General features: G+C 48.8%; 1 protein-coding gene across 2 annotated transcripts in view; it reads left to right on the top strand.

Annotated features, from left to right (window-relative positions):
- LOC122543421 (peripherin-like) overlaps positions 1–17,790 on the top strand; it is a 28,663-nt gene extending 10,873 nt beyond the window's left edge. Inside the window, exons 2-9 of one of the 2 annotated variants that reach the window (XM_043682134.1) lie at positions 4,733–4,793; positions 6,917–7,012; positions 7,778–7,939; positions 9,262–9,387; positions 12,687–12,907; positions 16,266–16,309; positions 16,423–16,496; positions 17,399–17,790. In XM_043682134.1, coding sequence (XP_043538069.1) covers positions 4,733–4,793; positions 6,917–7,012; positions 7,778–7,939; positions 9,262–9,387; positions 12,687–12,907; positions 16,266–16,309; positions 16,423–16,496; positions 17,399–17,446 — 832 coding nt within the window. In that variant the 3' untranslated portion in view covers positions 17,447–17,790. The remainder of the gene's footprint in view (positions 1–4,732; positions 4,794–6,916; positions 7,013–7,777; positions 7,940–9,261; positions 9,388–12,686; positions 12,908–16,265; positions 16,310–16,422; positions 16,497–17,398) is intronic. The other variant, XM_043682135.1, reaches the window with a different exon arrangement.
- Positions 17,791–18,160: the final 370 nt, after the last annotated feature.

The raw sequence follows: 18,160 nt of genomic DNA, 5'->3' as shown, positions 1-18,160 counted from the left end.
GACCTAAGGGGTAACTTTTTCACAGAGGGTAGTGTGTGTATGGAATGAGCTGCCAGAGGAAGTGATGGAGACTGGTACAATTACAACATTTAAAAGGCATCTAGATGGGTATATGAATAGGAAGGGTTTAGAGGGATATGGACCAAGTGCTGGCAAATGGGACTAGGTCAGATTGGGATATCTGATCAGCATAGATGAGTTTGACCAAAGGGTCTGTTTCCATGCTGTATGACTCTATAACCATTTCTAGTCTTGAAACAAGCCCAAATCCTTCAATATGAATATATGACAGGAATAGGTTAATTAACCCCTTGAGCCTTCTCTGCCATTCAATAGGATCAGGGCTGATCTAATTACTCACATTCCCGTCTTCCCTTGATAACCTTTCACTCTCCTTGGCTTGCAATGTCTCCCCTGGATCTTCTGGCTCCGAACTGAGCCAAGTTCCTATTCCATCATTACTGGCCCTCAGCTAACTGACCTGTGCTATCAATAACCATTCAGTGTCAATCTTTCTCGTAGTTTAGCCTTCTGATCTATTCAATAATACAGGAGCAAGCATTGCTTCATAAACTCTTTGATTTTATCTGTCAGGTTCTGAATGCTGCAGAACCAATGCAGGGAATATTCCAGGTGATGGGGAGAAGGAAGGTTGATGTTGGATGATGGAGTTTGCTGCTTTCTCCCTCTGAAACTTAGATGAAACACTGTCCCACAACAAGCAAAGGATAGGATATACAATGGTTGGCATGACTCTGGCCTTCTAAGGCAGAACTTTCCAGATTCAAGGCCTCTATAATTTGCACACAGTAATGCAGCAGCCCTGGGAGTGCTGCGGCAAGGAGGAGTCACAGATTATTTTCCTCTCCTCTCTAACCTGAGATCACTGAGAGCCTTCAGTCAGGATGAGGCCAGTTATTGACCAGTTATTGCCGTTGGTCAGAAATGATACCAAGTATTTGGCTCCTTGCTCGTCCATAGGAGTACAAATTGTCAACTGTCCAACGGCAGCTTGACTGTTGAGTGCTGAGGAATTCCAGTTTCCCCCTCCAACCCGGGGCTACATGACAGCAGCTTGTCCTGCCGAGGGTGTACACCGAGAATCCCCGAAGGTGCAGATAGACGCCATTCAGCTGCCACCAACCCTCCAAAGGGCATCCCACCCTAACCCAGCATTCCCATAGCTAACCCACCTAGCCTGCACATCCATAGGCACTATGGGCAATTTAGCATGGCCAGTCCTCCTAACCTGTCCATCTTTGGACTGTGGGAGGAAACCCACGCAGACACTGGGAGCAAACTCCATACAGTTACTTGAGGCTGGAATCGGACCTGGGTTCCTGGTGCTGCGAGGCAGCAATGCTAACCACTGAGCCACACTGTTTCTATCAGAATGCAGAAGGGTGCCATCTTGATTTTTTTTCTGAGTCACTGAGACACACACAATTCCAGACACCTCAAGTGGACACCATACGGTCTCAGATTGAATCCTTCTTCCAGTCGCTCAACACAATGGGGGTGTTGGAGCCACTTTGATGCAGGCAAGTGGCGGGGGGGTGTGGGGAGTGGTGGGAGGTGAGAGAAATCATCCAGAGCAGCTCATCATTGATTTAGTGCTGGGGGTGATCTGGTCAACAGTGAGAAGACCGAGGCCACTGCCTTCAATCCCTGACTGCAAAACAACTCCATCCCTCTCCGTGGCATCTGTCTGCGGCTTGGCCAGACAGCGTCTCGGTTCACACTGGGGAGATATTCTGTTTGTACCTTCACTCCATTTCTTATGGCCACGAATCACCACGTCGCTGCAACATCACTCAACATCCTGCCTGCTGAAACCCTCCCTCAAACCTCTGTTCCCTCAAAGTTATTTCAGCACACTCTCAGCTGGTTTCCCCCACATTCTACCCTCCATCAACCTCAACTCACCCAAACCTCTGCTACCCCATGACCTGACTCCCACCACATCCTGGGTTCATATACCAGCCCTATGCTCTCTGACCTACATTGGTGAAGCATGGCACTCATTTGAAAATTCTTGTCCTTGTTAGAGTCATAGAGACGTACAGCATGGAAACAGACCCTTCAGTCTAACTCTTTCATGCTGGCTAGATATCCTAACCTAATCTAGTTCCACTTGCCAGTACTTGGTCCATATCCCTCCAAACCCTTCCTATTCATATACCCATCCAGATGCCTTTTAAGTGCTGTAATTGTACCAGTCTCCATCACTTCCTCTGACAGTTTGTTCCATACATGTACCACCCTCTGCATGAAAAAGTTGCCCCTTAGGTCCTTTTTATATCTTTCCCCTCTCACCCTGAACCTATGCTCTCTAGTTCTGGACTCCCCAGCCCAGGGAACGGACTTTGTCTAATTACCCCTGCATGTGGGACCACATTTTATGCAGTCAAGGCTCAGAGCTTAGTTTTATTGAATTTTAAACCCAGAGTCACCAGGCAACATTGTAAAATAGTAGAAGCACATTTGTAAATGATCAGGACTGCTCCTTCTCCAATATTCTTCAGTTTGCTGAAGCTGACAGATCAAACATGTTCAGGGGGGGGAGTTTGGGTCGAATGATTTCCCTCCAATAAGGTCAGTTGGAGGTGAATCCTATATGCTGGGCCCCTCACTAATGTCGGACAGGATTTCTCGATAATTTCGCATCAGGCTGTTCAGAGATTAGATTAGATTCCCTACAGTGTGGAAACAGGCCCTTCGACCCAATAAGTCCCTCCGAAGAGTAACCCACGCCCCTCTGACTAATGCACCTAACACTATGGGCAATTGAGCATGGCCAATCCACCCTAACCTGCACATCTTTGGACTGTGGGAGGAAACCGGAGCACCCGGCGGAAACCCACGCAGACACGGGGAGAATGTGCAAACTCCACACAGACGGTCGCCCATGGCTGGAATTGAACGTGGGTCCCTGGTGCTGTGAGGCAGCAGTGCTAACCACTGAGTCACCGTGCCGCCCTGTATTGGCACACCTTGGGAGTAGGTGGGACTTGAACCCAGGCCTCCTTGCTCATAGGTAGGGACACTACCTCTGAGCTCAAGGTTTATATCCTCTTGCAAATCTGTTCCACGTGATGTTCTGTGGATTCCCTGTTGAAGTCAAGAGCTCCTTTTGTCACAGCAGAGTTTTAAAAGGTAGGTGTCTTCCATCACTGTGCACTTTCCCGAACATCATCCCCACAGGCCTGACCCTGCGTCACAGCACAGAGAGAGAGAGAGGCCCTTTGTGTCCTGTAGCCCTGGAAGCTGTGGTCTTTCACAGGGCCAGCTACTTTCTTTTTAAACACCCCCTCCCACCCTTCAGGCATCGTGTTCGCAAGCCTCTGGATGCAAACTAAAGGCCTCAATCACTGGTGTGTGCCCCTATTATTAATGGGTTCCTCGAAGGTTTAATGACACGACGCAGAGCAGGGAGGCTGCAGGTTTCAGGAAGCGCCGCTTTGACCGAACCTTGGCATCAATTCCAAAGGCCCTGGACCAGCGAGGGCTGAAAGGAGCCGGGGTTGCTGGGATGCCAGATGGCAGCTGCCACCCATACAATGCCCGCGGGAGAAGGGGGTGGGAGGGCACATGGCTTTGTTAGAAATCCGAATTCTTCGCAACCACCTTCCGAAACAGATGGCCAGCAGAGGCCCCTGGTGGTGGGTGGCGGACAGCTGAGGTAATCCTGACATTCGCCCTCTCCCGCGCGCAGAGAGAGAGAGCGCGCACCAGCTTTCCCAGCACCAACCTGCCCTTCACTGGGCACTCCCTAAGTGAGATGGCCAGAGACAAGGTTACATCTAGCTCCAGGGGAACGCTTGATTATCTCGGCGGGTGCTAAAGCGCCGAAGGGGGTGGGGGGAAGGGTCCTAAGGGTGGAGAGGGAAGGGAAGTGCCGCCTCTCGTCAACTCAGGGCTGTAAATGTTCCCACAAGAGTGGGGAGGGTTGCCTGGTGCCCTTGCCAACCACCACCCTGCCCCCCAGTTGCCATAAAACCGCTCACCCAGATCCTCACTTTGCAGCTTGTTTAGTGGGATGGGTGGCACAGTGGCTGGCACTGCTGCCTCATGGCACCAGGGACCCGGGTTCGATCCCAGCCTCAGGGTGGGAACCCTGTGTCTGTGTGGGTTTCCTCCAGGTGCTCTGGTTTCCTGCCACAGTCCAAAGGTGTGCAGGTTAGGGTGGATTGGCCATGCTAAATTGTCCCATAGTGCCCCGGGATGTGTAGGTTAGGGTGGATTGGCCATGCTAAATTGTCCCATAGTGCCCCGGGATGTGCAGGTTAGGGTGGATTGCTGTGCTACATTGTCCCGTAGTGCCCAGGGATGTGCAAGTTAGGGTGGATTGGCCATGCTAAATTGTCCTGTAGTTTCTAGGGATGTGTAAGTTAGATTATTAGTCTGGGGTACATGTAGGGTAGGGCACTGAGTGGGATACTCTTTGGAAGGTTGGTGTGGACATGTTGGGCCAAAGGGCCTGTCAGGATTCTATGCTACGTGTGGGGAAAGCAAACAAACAAAAGAGAAATACAGCCATGTTCCAGAGTGGCTGATGGACGAGATGGGAGGTGGTGCTGTTGAAATGCATACCAGTTGTGTTGGTACGTCAACATGCACCACTTAAAGGAGAGGTCCAGCAATGCCACAGGTCACTGCTGCAGCATGGGGTGGTGACGGTTTTGCGGTCAGGCCGGGAGATCAGTAATGGTCGTGTGTATTTGTGCTGCAGGTTGGAAGAGGAAGCTCAGAAGAGGGAGGATGCTGAGAGTAATCTGTTACTGTTCAGGAAGGTGAGTAAACTGGTCCAGACTGCTGGCCACTGGTAATACCACCGTCTGCAATTACCTATCGCTTTCCCGTCTGCCACCACTTCCCCGAAGATAAACACTCCGACCAAAGCTGGCACATATTGGGAGAGCCAAATGCTCAGCATGGTAGAATATACAAGAGGCATTTTTCAAATCCTGAACAGCAGATATCTGCACCAAACCTTTCTAGAACTCACAACACAGAGCTAGCACGAGCTGCTAGCAAGGGAAAAGAAATGTTGCAGAATGTAGACTTTGTGACCGAGAAAGTGCTGCATCCCTGGGAATGGAGCTGGTGTGGCTCTGTCCCAGTGATTGATAGAGGTTTTCTGCTGGACCCTATCTAAATAATTCTGTGCTCTACTGAAAATGGTTACAGTACACACAGTAATGGTTGGGAAGTAGAGACATTGACAAAAAAAAAGGTGTCTGTAATTTACGCATTTCACTCTCATTCCAGACAGGGTCAGAAGTCACATGACACCAGGTTATAGTCCAACAGGTTTATTTGAAATCACAAGCTTTCAGAGTGCTGCTCCTTCATCCCTCTAGTTGTGGACTCCCCGACCCCAGGGAAAAGACCTTGTCTATTTACCCTATCCATATCCCTCACGATTTTGTAAACCTCTATAAGGTCACCCCTCAGCCTCCGACACTCCAGGGAAAACAGCCCCAGCCTGTTCAGCCTCTCCCTTTAGCTCAGATCCTCCAACCCTGGCAACATCCTTGTAAATCTTTTCTGAGCCCTTTCAAGTTTCACAACATCCTTCCTATACAAAGCCCTGGTTGGACCACACCTAGAGTAACCATGAGCAGTTCTGGGTGTCAGACCTTGGAGGGAGCGCAGCACAGATACACCAAACTAATAGCTAGACTCCCAGGGCTTAAATTACAAAAGAAAAGGTTGTATTTCCTGGAATTTAAGGGGTTAAATTGTGATTTGATGGGAGGGTGTGAGCCATCACAAAAATTAAAAATCTCGCAGCCTTGTTCTCTGCACTTGCCTGGGCTCTTGGTGTGGCTCTGTCTTTAATATGTGGTTGTGGAATGTGGCTGGGTCCAGCATTTATTGCCCGTCCCCAGTTGCTCTGGAGGAGTTGGTAGTGAGTTGCCTTCTGGAACCGCTGCAGTTTAAGTTGTAACACACTTCCCTCCGCTTCAGACCGGAAGATTGACCAAATAAATTGTGCCTGATCGATCAGCGCAGAGCTGGTGGGAGGCTGCACTGTCGGAGGGGCCATGGCTTGTTAAATCTGTCAGCCTTCTCTCAGCTGCCCCTGAGGAGTGGGGCTCACCAGATTTGCAGCAGATATTATCATGGAATCCCTCCAGTGTAGAAGCAGGCCGTTCGGCCCATCAAGTCGACACTGACCCTCTGAAAAGCATCCCATCGAGACCCACCACCTGCCCAACCTGTCCCTGTAGCCCTGCCAATCCACCCTGACCTGCACATCTTTGGACTGTGGGAGGAAACCGGAGCAAACCCGCATAGGCACGGAGACAATGTGCAAACTCCACACACAGCCCAAGGGTGGGATCAATACCAGGTTCCTGGTGCTGTGAGGCAGCAGTACTAACCACTGGGCCACCAGCACATCCATTCCAAGATATTAGAAGGTGGAAGAAATATTTGTGCTGGAAACGATGTCATAATTTGCACAACACAGGGTGAATTAAAAAACAGAAACTCAGCAGGTCTGGCAGCAAGTGTGGAGTGAGGAACCGAGTTATGGTTTTGAGTCTAGTGTGTCATGCCTTCAGAGGAAGGTTTGTGAACCTTGCTTTTGAGACACTGCAAGTGTATCACAGCAAGCAGCAAAGCCTCAGCTGCCATGGAGACTTAAAGTGGGACATTTTGCCCTAAACTTGAGCATCAAAGCGACCATTTTTAGCAAAATACTCTCTCGAAAACTGAATCCGAGTCAGCAATTGAAACTGAGCATTGCTCTGACAACGATAACAACCAGCTCGAAGACAGAAATTAAAATGTCTTCCGTTCTTTGGCCCCTTACCCCTTCCCCCTGAATGCCCTTTGCATGTTCCTGTTCTCTCCCTCTCTGGCTTACTCCCTGCACCCCCCCGTCCCCTAACGTGAACCCCCACAGGATGTGGATGATGCGACTTTGACTCGGCTGGAGCTGGAGAGAAAGGTGGAATCTCTGCTAGACGAGATCGAGTTTCTCAAGAAGATACACAATGAGGTGAGCTGGGCCGTTGGAGGTTCGGGGTTGTTCCTTGCCTCCCTCAAGGGGCCTCGGTCGTGGGAAATGAAAGCCTTTTCCTGTATCCACACTCTGCATTCTCGGCTGGGCCCAGATGCAGGTCAGAGCTCTCCATCTTGTAACCGTTGACTTCCATGCTTTGATTGAATTGTCAGCATTTCCGTCTTTGAGTGGTTCAGTTTGCTCTTGCCTCTGAGTCAGAGGATTGTGGGTCCAGTTTTGGAATGATGATCAGTCCTTTTACAGAATCATAGAGTCGTACAGCGTGGAAACAGATCCTTCGGCCCAACCAGTCCATGCTGACCATAGTCCTCAACTAACCTAGTCCCACCTGCCTGCTCCTGGCTCATATCCCTCCAAACCTTTCCTCTTCATGTCCTTATCCAAATGTCTTTTAAATGTTGTAACTGTATCCACATCCACCACTTCCTCATTCCACGGGAGAACCATCCTCTGTGTAAAAACCTTGCCCCTCATGGCTATTTTAAATCTCTCTCTTCTCACCTTAAAAATGCCTCCCCTGCCCCAGTTCTGAAACCCCCCTTCCTAGGAGAAAAGGCAACTGCCATTAACTCTATCTGTAGCCCTCATGATTTTAATTAACTCCTGTAAGGTCATCTATTTCTGGTGTTTTTCTCTTAAAGAGCGTTGCAAAGGGGGAACTGGATGGTCAATAGTGGGTTTTATGTGGTGGGTGTAAACATGACGGATGGGGGAGTTACGTTTTCCCTGTTGTAATCCCAGGAGCTGCGGGACCTGCAGGCGAACATGCAGGCTTCACAGCTACAGCTCGAGATGGAAGTGGTAAAGCCTGACCTGACTGCAGCTCTGAAAGAGATCCGCACCCAGTACGAAACCATTGCCACCAAGAACGTGCAGGAAGCTGAAGAGTGGTACAAGTCTAAGGTAACAACTCAGCACAGCTGCCCAGAGCTCCCAGTGATGAGTCCCATTGTGAAGCCTTTTCACTATAGGCCTCTGGTGTCCCATGGCAACAATAAAACCTCAGTGTTGTCTCTCTTATACAGCACAGAAACAGACCCTTCAGTCCAACTTGTCCATGTTGACCAGATATCCCTAATCTAATCTAGTCCCATTTGCCAACATTTGGCCATATCCCTCTGAACCCTTCTTATTCATATACCCATCCAGATGCCTTTTAAATGCTGCAATTGTACCAGCCTCCACCACTTCCTCTGGCAGCTCATTCCATACACGTACCACACTCTGTGTGGAAAAAGTTGCCCCTTAGGTCCCTTTTATATCTTTCCCCTCTCACCCTAAACCTACGCCTTTGAGTTCTGGTCTCCCCACCCCAGGGAAAAGACTTTGTCTATCCCCCCTATCCATGCCCCTCTTGATTTTATAAACCTCTGTGAAGCAGTTTGACACAGATCCTTCACAAAGGGCCCTGTTTAAAATGAATATTTCTGCTCATCTGTTTTGAGATGTGGGTGACACTGGCATGGTTAACATTGCTTGCCCGTCCTCCGTTAGCCCGATACCTTTAAGAGTGGCCAATGTAGAGTGGGACTGACGTTGCCTGGAGCTTTCTTTGAGCTATTTACAGCAATCCAGTGAGCTGCATCAGTCATCGTTTCCATCTGATACCAGCCCCCAAGTGTCACCCGAGTCTCGGTCTTTAGTTTCCACTAGATTTTCCCTTTTCCCCACTTCGGCTAATGGGCATTCATGTTGGGTTCCAGGTTCCCCCACCTTGGTCTCCCTCTCTCGATTTGAACAGAGCCAAACCCAGCCGTCTCTCCATGGGGCAGAGTTTCCAGGCTGGATGGTGGAAGGGAGGGAAAGGCAGGGGGCAGTGGTTAGCTCCTTCCTCTCAGTGTGTTTACACTGCGCTATCCCCACTGTCTTCTGCATGGTGGCTCAGTGGTTAGCACTGCTGCCTCACAGCACCAGCGACCCGGGTTCGATTCCAGTCTCGGGTGTCTGTCTGTGTGGAGTTTGCACATTCTCTCCGTGTCTGTGTGGGTTTGCTCCAGTTTCCTCCCACAGTCCAAAGATGTGCAGCTCAGGGTGAATTGACCATGCTAAATTACCCCATTGTGTCCAGGGATGTGTAGGTTAGCTGCGTTAGTCAGGGGGAAATGTAGAGTAATGGGTTTGGGTGGGATGCTTTTCAGAGGGTCGTTGTGGGCCGAAGGGCCTGTTTCCACACTGTAGGGATTCTATGTACTGTAACCTACCTCTGTCCTTGTTCCGTTCGGCAGTTCACTGACCTGACCGAAGCCGCCAACCGACACAATGAAACCCTGAGACAGACAAAGCAGGACCTGAATGAGTCGCGGCGTCAAATCCAGACCCTGACCTGTGACCTGGATGCCCTGAGAGGAACCGTAAGTGCGAAAGAAAGTCCGGTTTTTGAAAGCACTGACCAATCAGTAATGACAGCCGGGGAAGAGCAGTGTTCAACACTCCCACGCTGGCTGTACAGTTTGGGTCAAAAATGTCAGAACGTCTTCAGTTCTGGGGAAGAGCCACACCACCCTCAAAAGGTTAACTCTCTTTTTCTCTCCACATGTATGTCCAGGCCTGCTGCATTCCTCTGTGTGTTTGAAATTCCCTCCTTAAACCTCTGGCTCTCTTTCCTCCCTTAAGATGGGCATGTGGAAAGGAAAAGACTTGTGAAGGCAAATATAGGTCCCTTACAGTCAGAAACAGGGGAAGGTTTATAGTGGAGAACAAAGAGATAACAGACCAATCAAATACATAATTTGGCTCTGTCTTCACAAAGGAAGACACAAATAACATCCTAAAAAGTGTTGGGGGACACAGGGTCTAGTGAGAGAGGAAGTGAAGGAAATCAGTATTAGTTGAGAAATGGTGTTGAGGAAATCAATGGGATTAAAGGCCGATGAATTCACAAGATTCGATAGTCTACATCCCAAAGTACTGAAAGACTCTAGAAATAGTGAATGTATTGGTGGTCACCTCTAGATTCTATAGACTCTGAATTAGTTTGTATGATTGGAGGGTAGTTCATGAAAACTCACTATTTCAAAAAGGAGGTGGAGAGAAAACAGAATTATAGATTGTTGCTCTGATATTGGTGGTGAGGAAAATGCTGGAGTTCATTGTAAAAGATTTAATAGTACAGCACTTGGAAAACAGTGACAGGATTAGACAGTCAGCATGGATTTACAAAAGGGAAATTATGCTTGACACATCTTCTGGAATTTTTCAAAGATGTGTCTAGTGGAGTTGATCAGGGGGAGTCAGTGGATGTGGTTTACTTGGAATTTCAGAACACTTTCAATGATGTCCCATATCAGAGATTAGCGTATAAAATATATAAGCACATGGGAGTGGGAGTAGTGTACTGACATGGATAGACAACTAGCAGCAGACAGCAAAACGAATAGAAATAAATGTGTCTTTTTCCAAGTTGCAGGCAGTGAGTAGTAAGTACTTGGTCCCCAGCTATTCACAAAATATATTAATGATTTAGATGAGGGAACTAAATGGAGTGTCTGCAAGTTTGCAGATGACACAAAGTTGAGTGGGAGGGTGAGCTGTGAGGAGGATGCAGAGATGCTTCAGTGTGACTTGGACAAGTTGAGTGGGTAAATGCAACGTAGATGAAATATAATGTGGATAAATATGAGGTTATCCACTTTGGTTGCAAAATCAGGAAGGCAGATTATTATCCAAATAGTGATAGATTGGGAAAGTGGGAGGTGCATCAAGACCTGAATATCCTTGTACACCAGTCGCTGAAGGTAAACTTGTAAGTACAACAGGTGGTGAAGAAGGCAAGTGTATGTTGGCCTTCATAGCGAACAGATTCATGTACAGGAGTTGGGGGTCTTGCTGCAATTGTGCAGGGCCTTGCTGAGACCACGCCTGTAAAAAAAAAAAAAAAAAAGTTTACCAGATTGATTCCTGGGATGGCAGGGCTGACGTATGAAGAAACACTGAATCGGTTAGGATTATATTCACTTGAGTTTAGAAGAATGAAGGGGGGGGGGTATCTCATAGAAACCTGTAAAATTTGAACAGGACTAGACAGGAAGGATATTCCCGATGACCAGAATCCAGAACAAGGGGTCACATTGTAAGGGGAGAAAGTGAGGTCTGCAGATGCTGGAGATCAGAGCTGGAAATGTGTTGCTGGAAAAGCGCAGCAGGTCAGGCAGCATCCAGGGAACAGGAGAATCGACATTTCCTGAAGAAGGGCTTATGCCCGAAACGTCGATTCTCCTGTCACATTGTAAGGATATGGGGTAGGCCATTCTGGACTGAGATGAGGAGAAATGTCTTCACCCAGAGAGTGGGGAGCCTGTGGAATTCTCTGTCACAGAAAGTAGTCGAAGCCAAAACATTGCATGTTTTTGAGAAGGAGTTAAATATAGTTCTTAGAGCTAAAGGGAATAAAGGGTATGGGGAGAAAGGGAGAATATGGGACTGAGTTGGATGACCAGCCATGATCTTGTTGAACGACAGACCAGGCTCAGTGGTTAACATTGATGCCTCACTGTGCCAGGGATCCCGGGTTCGACTCCAGCCTTGAGTGACTGTCTGTGTGGAGTTTGTACATTCTTCCTTTGTCTGCGTGGGCTTCCTCCAGGTGCTCCGGTTTCATCCCACAGTGCCCAGGGATGTGCAGGTTAGGGTGGATTGGCCATGCTAAATTGTCCCATAGTGCCCAAGGACGTGTAGGTTGGAGTGGATTGGCCATGCTAAATTACCCATAGTGCCCAGGGATTTGTACGTTGGGGTGGATTGGCCGTGCTAAATTGTCCCGTAGTGCCCAGGGACGTGTATGTTAGGGTGGATTGGCCATGCTAAATTGTCCGTAGTGCCCAGGGATGTGCAGGTTGGGGTGGATTTGCCATGCTAAATTACCCATAGTGCTCAGGGATTTGTACGTTGGGGTGGATTGACCGTGCTAAATTGTCCCGTAGTGCCCAGGGATGTGCAGGTTAGGGTGGATTGGCCATGCTAAATTGTCCCATAGTGTCCAGGGATGTGCAGGTTGGGAGGGTTAGGCATGGGGAAATGTGGGGTTACAAGGATTGGGTGGGATGCTCTTCGGAGGGTTGGTGTGGACTCAATGGGCTGAATGGCCTGCTACCGCACTGTAGGGATTCTAGGGACTGAATGGCCTACGCTTGCTCCTAATTTCTGTGTTTCAATTATATTCTTGAAACCTACCTCCTTGGCCAAACGTTTTGTCACTTATCGAAATATCCCCTTCTGTGGTTCGATGTCAACGTGAGGTCGACTGTGTTTTCATGAAGCACCTTGGGGAGGGGGGTGGGTGGGGTGCATTCTGCTGTATTAAAGGGGCTACATAAATGTAAACTGTTGCTGCGGATTATGCATCTTTCTCTCAATTTTTTTCAAAACATCAGGGGGACGAAAAGTGATGCCGTTCGCTGGTTGTTTAAATTGAGAGGCATATTTAGAAACGTAGTTTGATGCTAACTTTTTTTTCTGACCGTGTTAGTTGTTTCTGTTTGAGATAGCATCGATCAGCTCAGTTAGAAGTAAAAATATCCAGTTCATGAGGGGTTTGTCATGCTTCTCAGTCTGTTCGCTCCCTCAGGGTTAGGTGGTGTATCCCTCAGAGAGTGCTGTCTGTATACGGGTGGGTCTCGGCTCTCTGTCACATTTATTGAGTATTTGCCGACAGAACGACTCCCTGCTGAGGCAGCTCCGGGAATTGGAGGAGCAGTTCTCCGTTGAAGCGTCTGGTTACCAGGATACCATTGCCCGGCTGGAGCAAGAGGTTCATCACATGAAGGATGAGATGGCGAGACACCTGAGAGAGTACCAGGACCTGCTCAATGTCAAGATGGCGCTGGATATCGAAATCGCCACCTACAGGAAACTTCTGGAAGGGGAAGAGAGCAGGTGAGCTGGACGGGGATTGGCCCCATCGAGCCAAAGGCATCAGAGGCTTCAGGCTCCTGTTGCTATGGGGAAGGCCACTTCAGCATCCCACCTCGGAGGCCATTCTCTGCCAGGGTGCCAGGGTGATGTGTACCGATGGCTGACTTACTGTGGGGAGGGAAATCCTATCTCCTTTTGGTGTTGAGAGGTGGACGGTTTCTGTTTGGGAACGAATATTAAGCTTCTAACGTGGATCTGGTTTAAAGCTGCCCACAATATGGTGGCCATGATATGGCAGTGACGGTGTTGGACTGGGGTGGACAAGGACAGAAGTCACACGACACCAGGTTACAGTCCAACAGGTTTACTCCAACCACACCGGAGCAACATGGATTTCACCAGTTTCCTCATCTCCCCTTCCCCCCCCCCATCTCATCCCAGATCCAACCCTCCAACTCAGCACCGTTCTCATGACTTGTCCTATTTTCCTGATGAAGAGCTTATGTTTGAAACATCGATTCTCCTGTCCCTTGGATGCTGTCTGACTGGCTGTGTTTTTCCAGCACCACACGTTTTGACTGTAACCTGGTGTCGTGTGACTTCTGATACAATGTGGTTAGCACTGCTGCCTCACAGTGCCAGGGACCCGGGTTCGATTCCAGCCTCGGGCGACTGTCTGTGTGGAGTTTGCATGTTCTTCCCCCGTGTCTGCGTGGGTTTCCTCCGGATCCTCCGGTTTCCTCCCACAGTCCAAAGATGTGCAGGTGAGGTGGATCGTCCGTGCTAAATTGCCCATAGTGTCCAGGGATGTGCAGGCTAGTTGGATTGGCCTCGGAAATGGAGGGCTATGGGGATGGGGGTAGGGATTTGGGTCTGGGTAGGATGCTCTTTCGACAGTCTGTGCCGATTCGATGGGCCAAATGGCCCCTTGCTGCACTGTGGGGATTCGATGATTCTATGAATGTCACTTCCAATCACCATCCAGGTCGCTCACCATCCTGCCTCAGAACGATAGCACTGTTACTTCAGTGTCGCTGGGTCAAAATCCGGGAACAGCCTCCCTCCTTATCCTGACTAACCCGACACCAAATGGACTGCCGTGGTTCAGGAAGGCAGCCCGCCGTCACCTTCTCAAGGGACAACCAGGGACTGGCAATAAGTGGTGACCCAGTCAGTGAGACTCAAACCCAGTAAAAATAGCTCTTGTCCAAAAGCACTCAAAATTTGTCTGTTCATCAGAAAAGACATTGATAGTAAAACTGTTTAAATAATTGCTGCTTCCTTTTTCTGATGTCGGGAGTGGCCACGTGTTTGGGAGCATTGCCTTTGAGCTGTTCTGACCAGGCCGCTCAGCTTTGGCCTATAATCTCCACTTAGAAAACCATTTCAAGACCAATCTTCTTCCATTTACCAGAATAAATGAAAAAGCTAACCGAAACTAGTCAGGCCTTTGTCGTTTTGACGTGGTTTTCCTCATTTGCAAGACTGACCTTGACCTTTGACACGGCACTGCCAACCGACAGCATCTTGCTGTCTGATTGAACGAGGAAGCAGCCTGTCAAAAAGGCATTAATACTTGAGCTGTAAATTCACACATAAATGGGGATTTTTTTTTGTAGCAAGTTTTGAGAAGATTTGTAGCTCAGGTTAAGGTTCTGGATGTAGGTTTGCTCGCTGAGCTGGAAGGTTCATTTCCAGACGTTTCATCATCCTACTAGGTAACATCTTCAGTGCGCCTCCGAATGAAGCACTGCTGATAATTCCTGCTTTCTATTTATATGTTTGGGTTTCTTTCGGTTGGTTATGCCATTTCCTGTGGTGATTATCAGCAGTGCTTCGTCCGGAGGCCCACTGAAGATTTTTTTGTGTCGTTGCTGAGGATAAGACCAAAGGGGCTGGCGAAAGAAATCCTGTGTGCTTGTATTTAGAGCAGTTTTATTCCCATCATTTTGACGTCTATTTAAGCAAACACACTGGAGTGAGAGCTCCTTTGTTTTTTAGAGCTGCAGTACTGAGTGACAAGATATTCAAAACCAGGAGCTGGTTTCCCTCATTTCCAAGGATATCTCCCTGTGCTGCCTCCATTTTAATAGTTTTTTCGGGCTAAAGGGATCAAAGGGTATGGGGGAGAAATCCGGAGCAGGGGGCTGAGTTGGATGATCAGCCATGATCCTATTGAATCAGGGTGGGCGGGGGAGGGGGTGGGGGGGGGAGTGGTGCAGGAGGCTCGAAGGGCCTACCCTTCCTGTGATTGTTCTGTGTTTCTCTGCCTCACCATGGATTCGTGCTTCAGCTCTGAAGCTGAGAGGCTTTCCTGTGGCACAGCCAAACGTGATGGGTTCACCCAGGGAGACATAATAGAAACAGAAGAACTTGTACCCCAGCAGCAGTTCCCCCCCTCCCTCTGCCAAAGTTCACAAACTACCCACCCCGCAACCGAATATTGCGTGCAATTCTGGTCTCCCTCCTCTAGGAAGGATGTTGCGAAACTTTTGAAAGGGTTCAGAAAAGATTTACAAGGATGTTGCCAGGGTTGGAGGGTTTGAGCTACAGGGAGAGGCTGAATAGGCTGGGGCTGGTTTCCCTGGAGCGTCTGAGGGGTGACCTCCCAGAGGTTTATAAAATCAAGAGGAGTATGGAGAGGGTAAATAGGCAAAGTCTCTTCACTGGGGTGGGCAGTCCAAAACTAGAGGACATAGGTTTAAGAGTGAGGGGGGGAAAGATATAAAAGAGACCTAAGGGGCAACATTTTCATGCAGAGGGTAGTACGTGTACGGACTGAGCTGCCAGAGGAAGTGGTGGAGGCATCTGGATGGGTTCATGAATAGGAAGGATTTAGAGGGATATGGGCAAAGTGCTGGCAAATGGGACTAGATTAGGTTAGGATATCTGGTCAGCATGGATGAGTTGGACCGAGGGGTCCGTTTCTGTGCTGTGCAGTTCTGTGACTCTCTGACCACAGTTCATGTTGTAAACAAACCCTTGCAGAAGGTGAGATCCCATAAGCACGTCGGATAGCCAGGGGGAGGAGGAATGTTTGATTGGGATATGAGATTCCAAGAACCTGGCACTCCACCTCACTGGTGGCACCCCTGGCGATGCCATACCCCCTCAACAGTGAAGCCAAGCCTCAGCTCAGATATTTGCAGATTTGAGATGAGAACAGGGAGTAAGGGTCTGTAACCACTGACAAACTGAATGGTCGGACCTGTCTGAATTCAGCTCGCAGCATTGGTTCTGACATATTCGAATAGCATCGCCAGTGTCCAAAATATTCCCAGATTCCCACCACTGCTTTGTGACATTCCTTTCAAGCTAGATTTGTGAAAAAAAGATATTCTGGAATTTGCAGTGACTGTGTGTCTTGTTCCCTCAATAGGATTGCAGTCCCAGTTCAATCCTTTACTTCCCTGAGCCTCAGAGGTGAGTCCTATAAAAATTGGCGAGCATTCTAAACTGTTTTGAGATCATTGTATTTTGCGACGGAGGTGGCTGGGTAATTCTCTTTCTTTTGTGTGTTGGCTGTCATGCTTTAGATTACGATCTCAGTTCGGAGATTCCGAGCAGGAAGACAGTGTTAATCAAAACCATTGAGACACAGGACGGAGAGGTGAGGATCTTACTGATTTCGAGAGCAGCTGTATTTTGGAGAGGGGGATTAAAAAAAGATTGCTTCAAAAGGGAAGTTGGTTTTGTGGGACGTCAGTAAATCAGGTCCTTTCCCCAACAAGATGAGGAAAGGCTGAGGGACTCGAGGCTGTTTTCGTTAGAGAGAAGAAGGATGAAAGGTGACTTAATTGAGACATGTAAGATAATCAGGGTTAGATCGGGTGGATAGTGAGAGCCTTTTTCCTCGGATTGCGATGGCTAGTACAAGGGGACATAGCTTTAAATTGAGGGGTGGTAGATAGAGGACAGATGTCAGAGGTAGGTCCTCAGAGTAGTAGGGGCGTGGAACTCCCAGCCTGCAAAAGGAGTAGACGTACCAACTTTAAGGGCATTTAAATGGTCACTGGATAAATATATGGACGAGAATGGAATAGTATGGGTTGGTTGGGCTTCAGATTGGTTCCACAGGTCGGCGCAACATCGAGGGCCGAAGGGCCTGTACTGTGCTGGAATGTTCTATGTAATAGAACCAGCTCGAACCAAACCCAGAATCTTAAAGACAGTGAGGACTGCAGATGCTGGAAGACAGAGTCAATAGGTGTGGAGCTGGAAGAGCATCCGAGGAGCAGGAAAATCAATGCTTTGGCTCAAAACCCTTCGTAAGGACCTCCCTGCTCCTCAGATGCTGTCTGACCCGCTGTGCTCTTCCAGCCTCACATTTATTGACTCCAGAGTCTTAACACTGGGGATGTCAGTTTAAATTAAATCACACTGTTATGCAGAAACACCCAGTGAAAGAAATGAAGAATTCTGCACCTCCACTGCACATTTTTAAAGCTCTTTCGCTCGTTGCCCGCTATGTAGAAAACTCTCCTCTCTCCTTTTTTTGTTTTGTCTCTGCAGGTGATAAATGAATCCAGGAAGGAGCGACAGAACGAGCAAGAGCATTGAATCCGGGGCAGCCTGGAGACGGTTTGCATTTGGAAGCGGAAGAGAGTTCTGATTTTCCGTTTGCCCGAAGTTTTCCATTTCCCACTCCCTTTCTGTTCAGAGGTCGAAAGTTCCAAATCAGTTCCTTGTCCTCTAACCCCAGGAGTCGCACTCAATTGCAGCGAGCGAATCGAACGCCTGATACGCTCTCTTTCAATTCAAACACTGCCTCATTTCCTTATTCAAACCCTGGTTGGATATAACTCACCAGGGGCTGGTCTCCTGTCACCGAGTCACCCTTTATTTACACGCACAGAGTCCCTGACACTGATCCAGCTCCCTCAGAGCCAGCACTGAGTGAACAGAATCTCTGACCCTCCTGTTTCTATCTGTCAGCCAGGGCTCCCTGATTGAACCAGATTAACAGCCCCAATCAGGGAACTCAGATTCTATGAGGGCCACTGGACTGGCCTCGTTCTGATCCCGACACGTTTGACAGTGACAGTGTGTTCCTCCCCTCGCCTCTGATGGGCTGCTCAGCTTGCACCTTCCACAGAATGGACAGAGGGCAGGAGGCCATTCAGCTCCCACCCGCCCCTGCCTGGGCCTGTTTCCGTCCTCCAATTAGATCACAGCTGGTCTCCATCTCAGCTCCCGTGCTTTGCCATCATCCTGTCAACTTTATCAAACTTGGAATGCCAGGGGGATGGCGAGAACGGGAACTCCACTGGAATG

This window comes from Chiloscyllium plagiosum, chromosome 43 (assembly GCF_004010195.1).
Source record: "Chiloscyllium plagiosum isolate BGI_BamShark_2017 chromosome 43, ASM401019v2, whole genome shotgun sequence".
In the NCBI taxonomy this organism is placed as follows: Eukaryota; Metazoa; Chordata; class Chondrichthyes; order Orectolobiformes; family Hemiscylliidae; genus Chiloscyllium; species Chiloscyllium plagiosum.
Note: the sequence above shows the minus strand (reverse complement) of the source record. Positions and strands in the feature narration are given on the sequence as shown.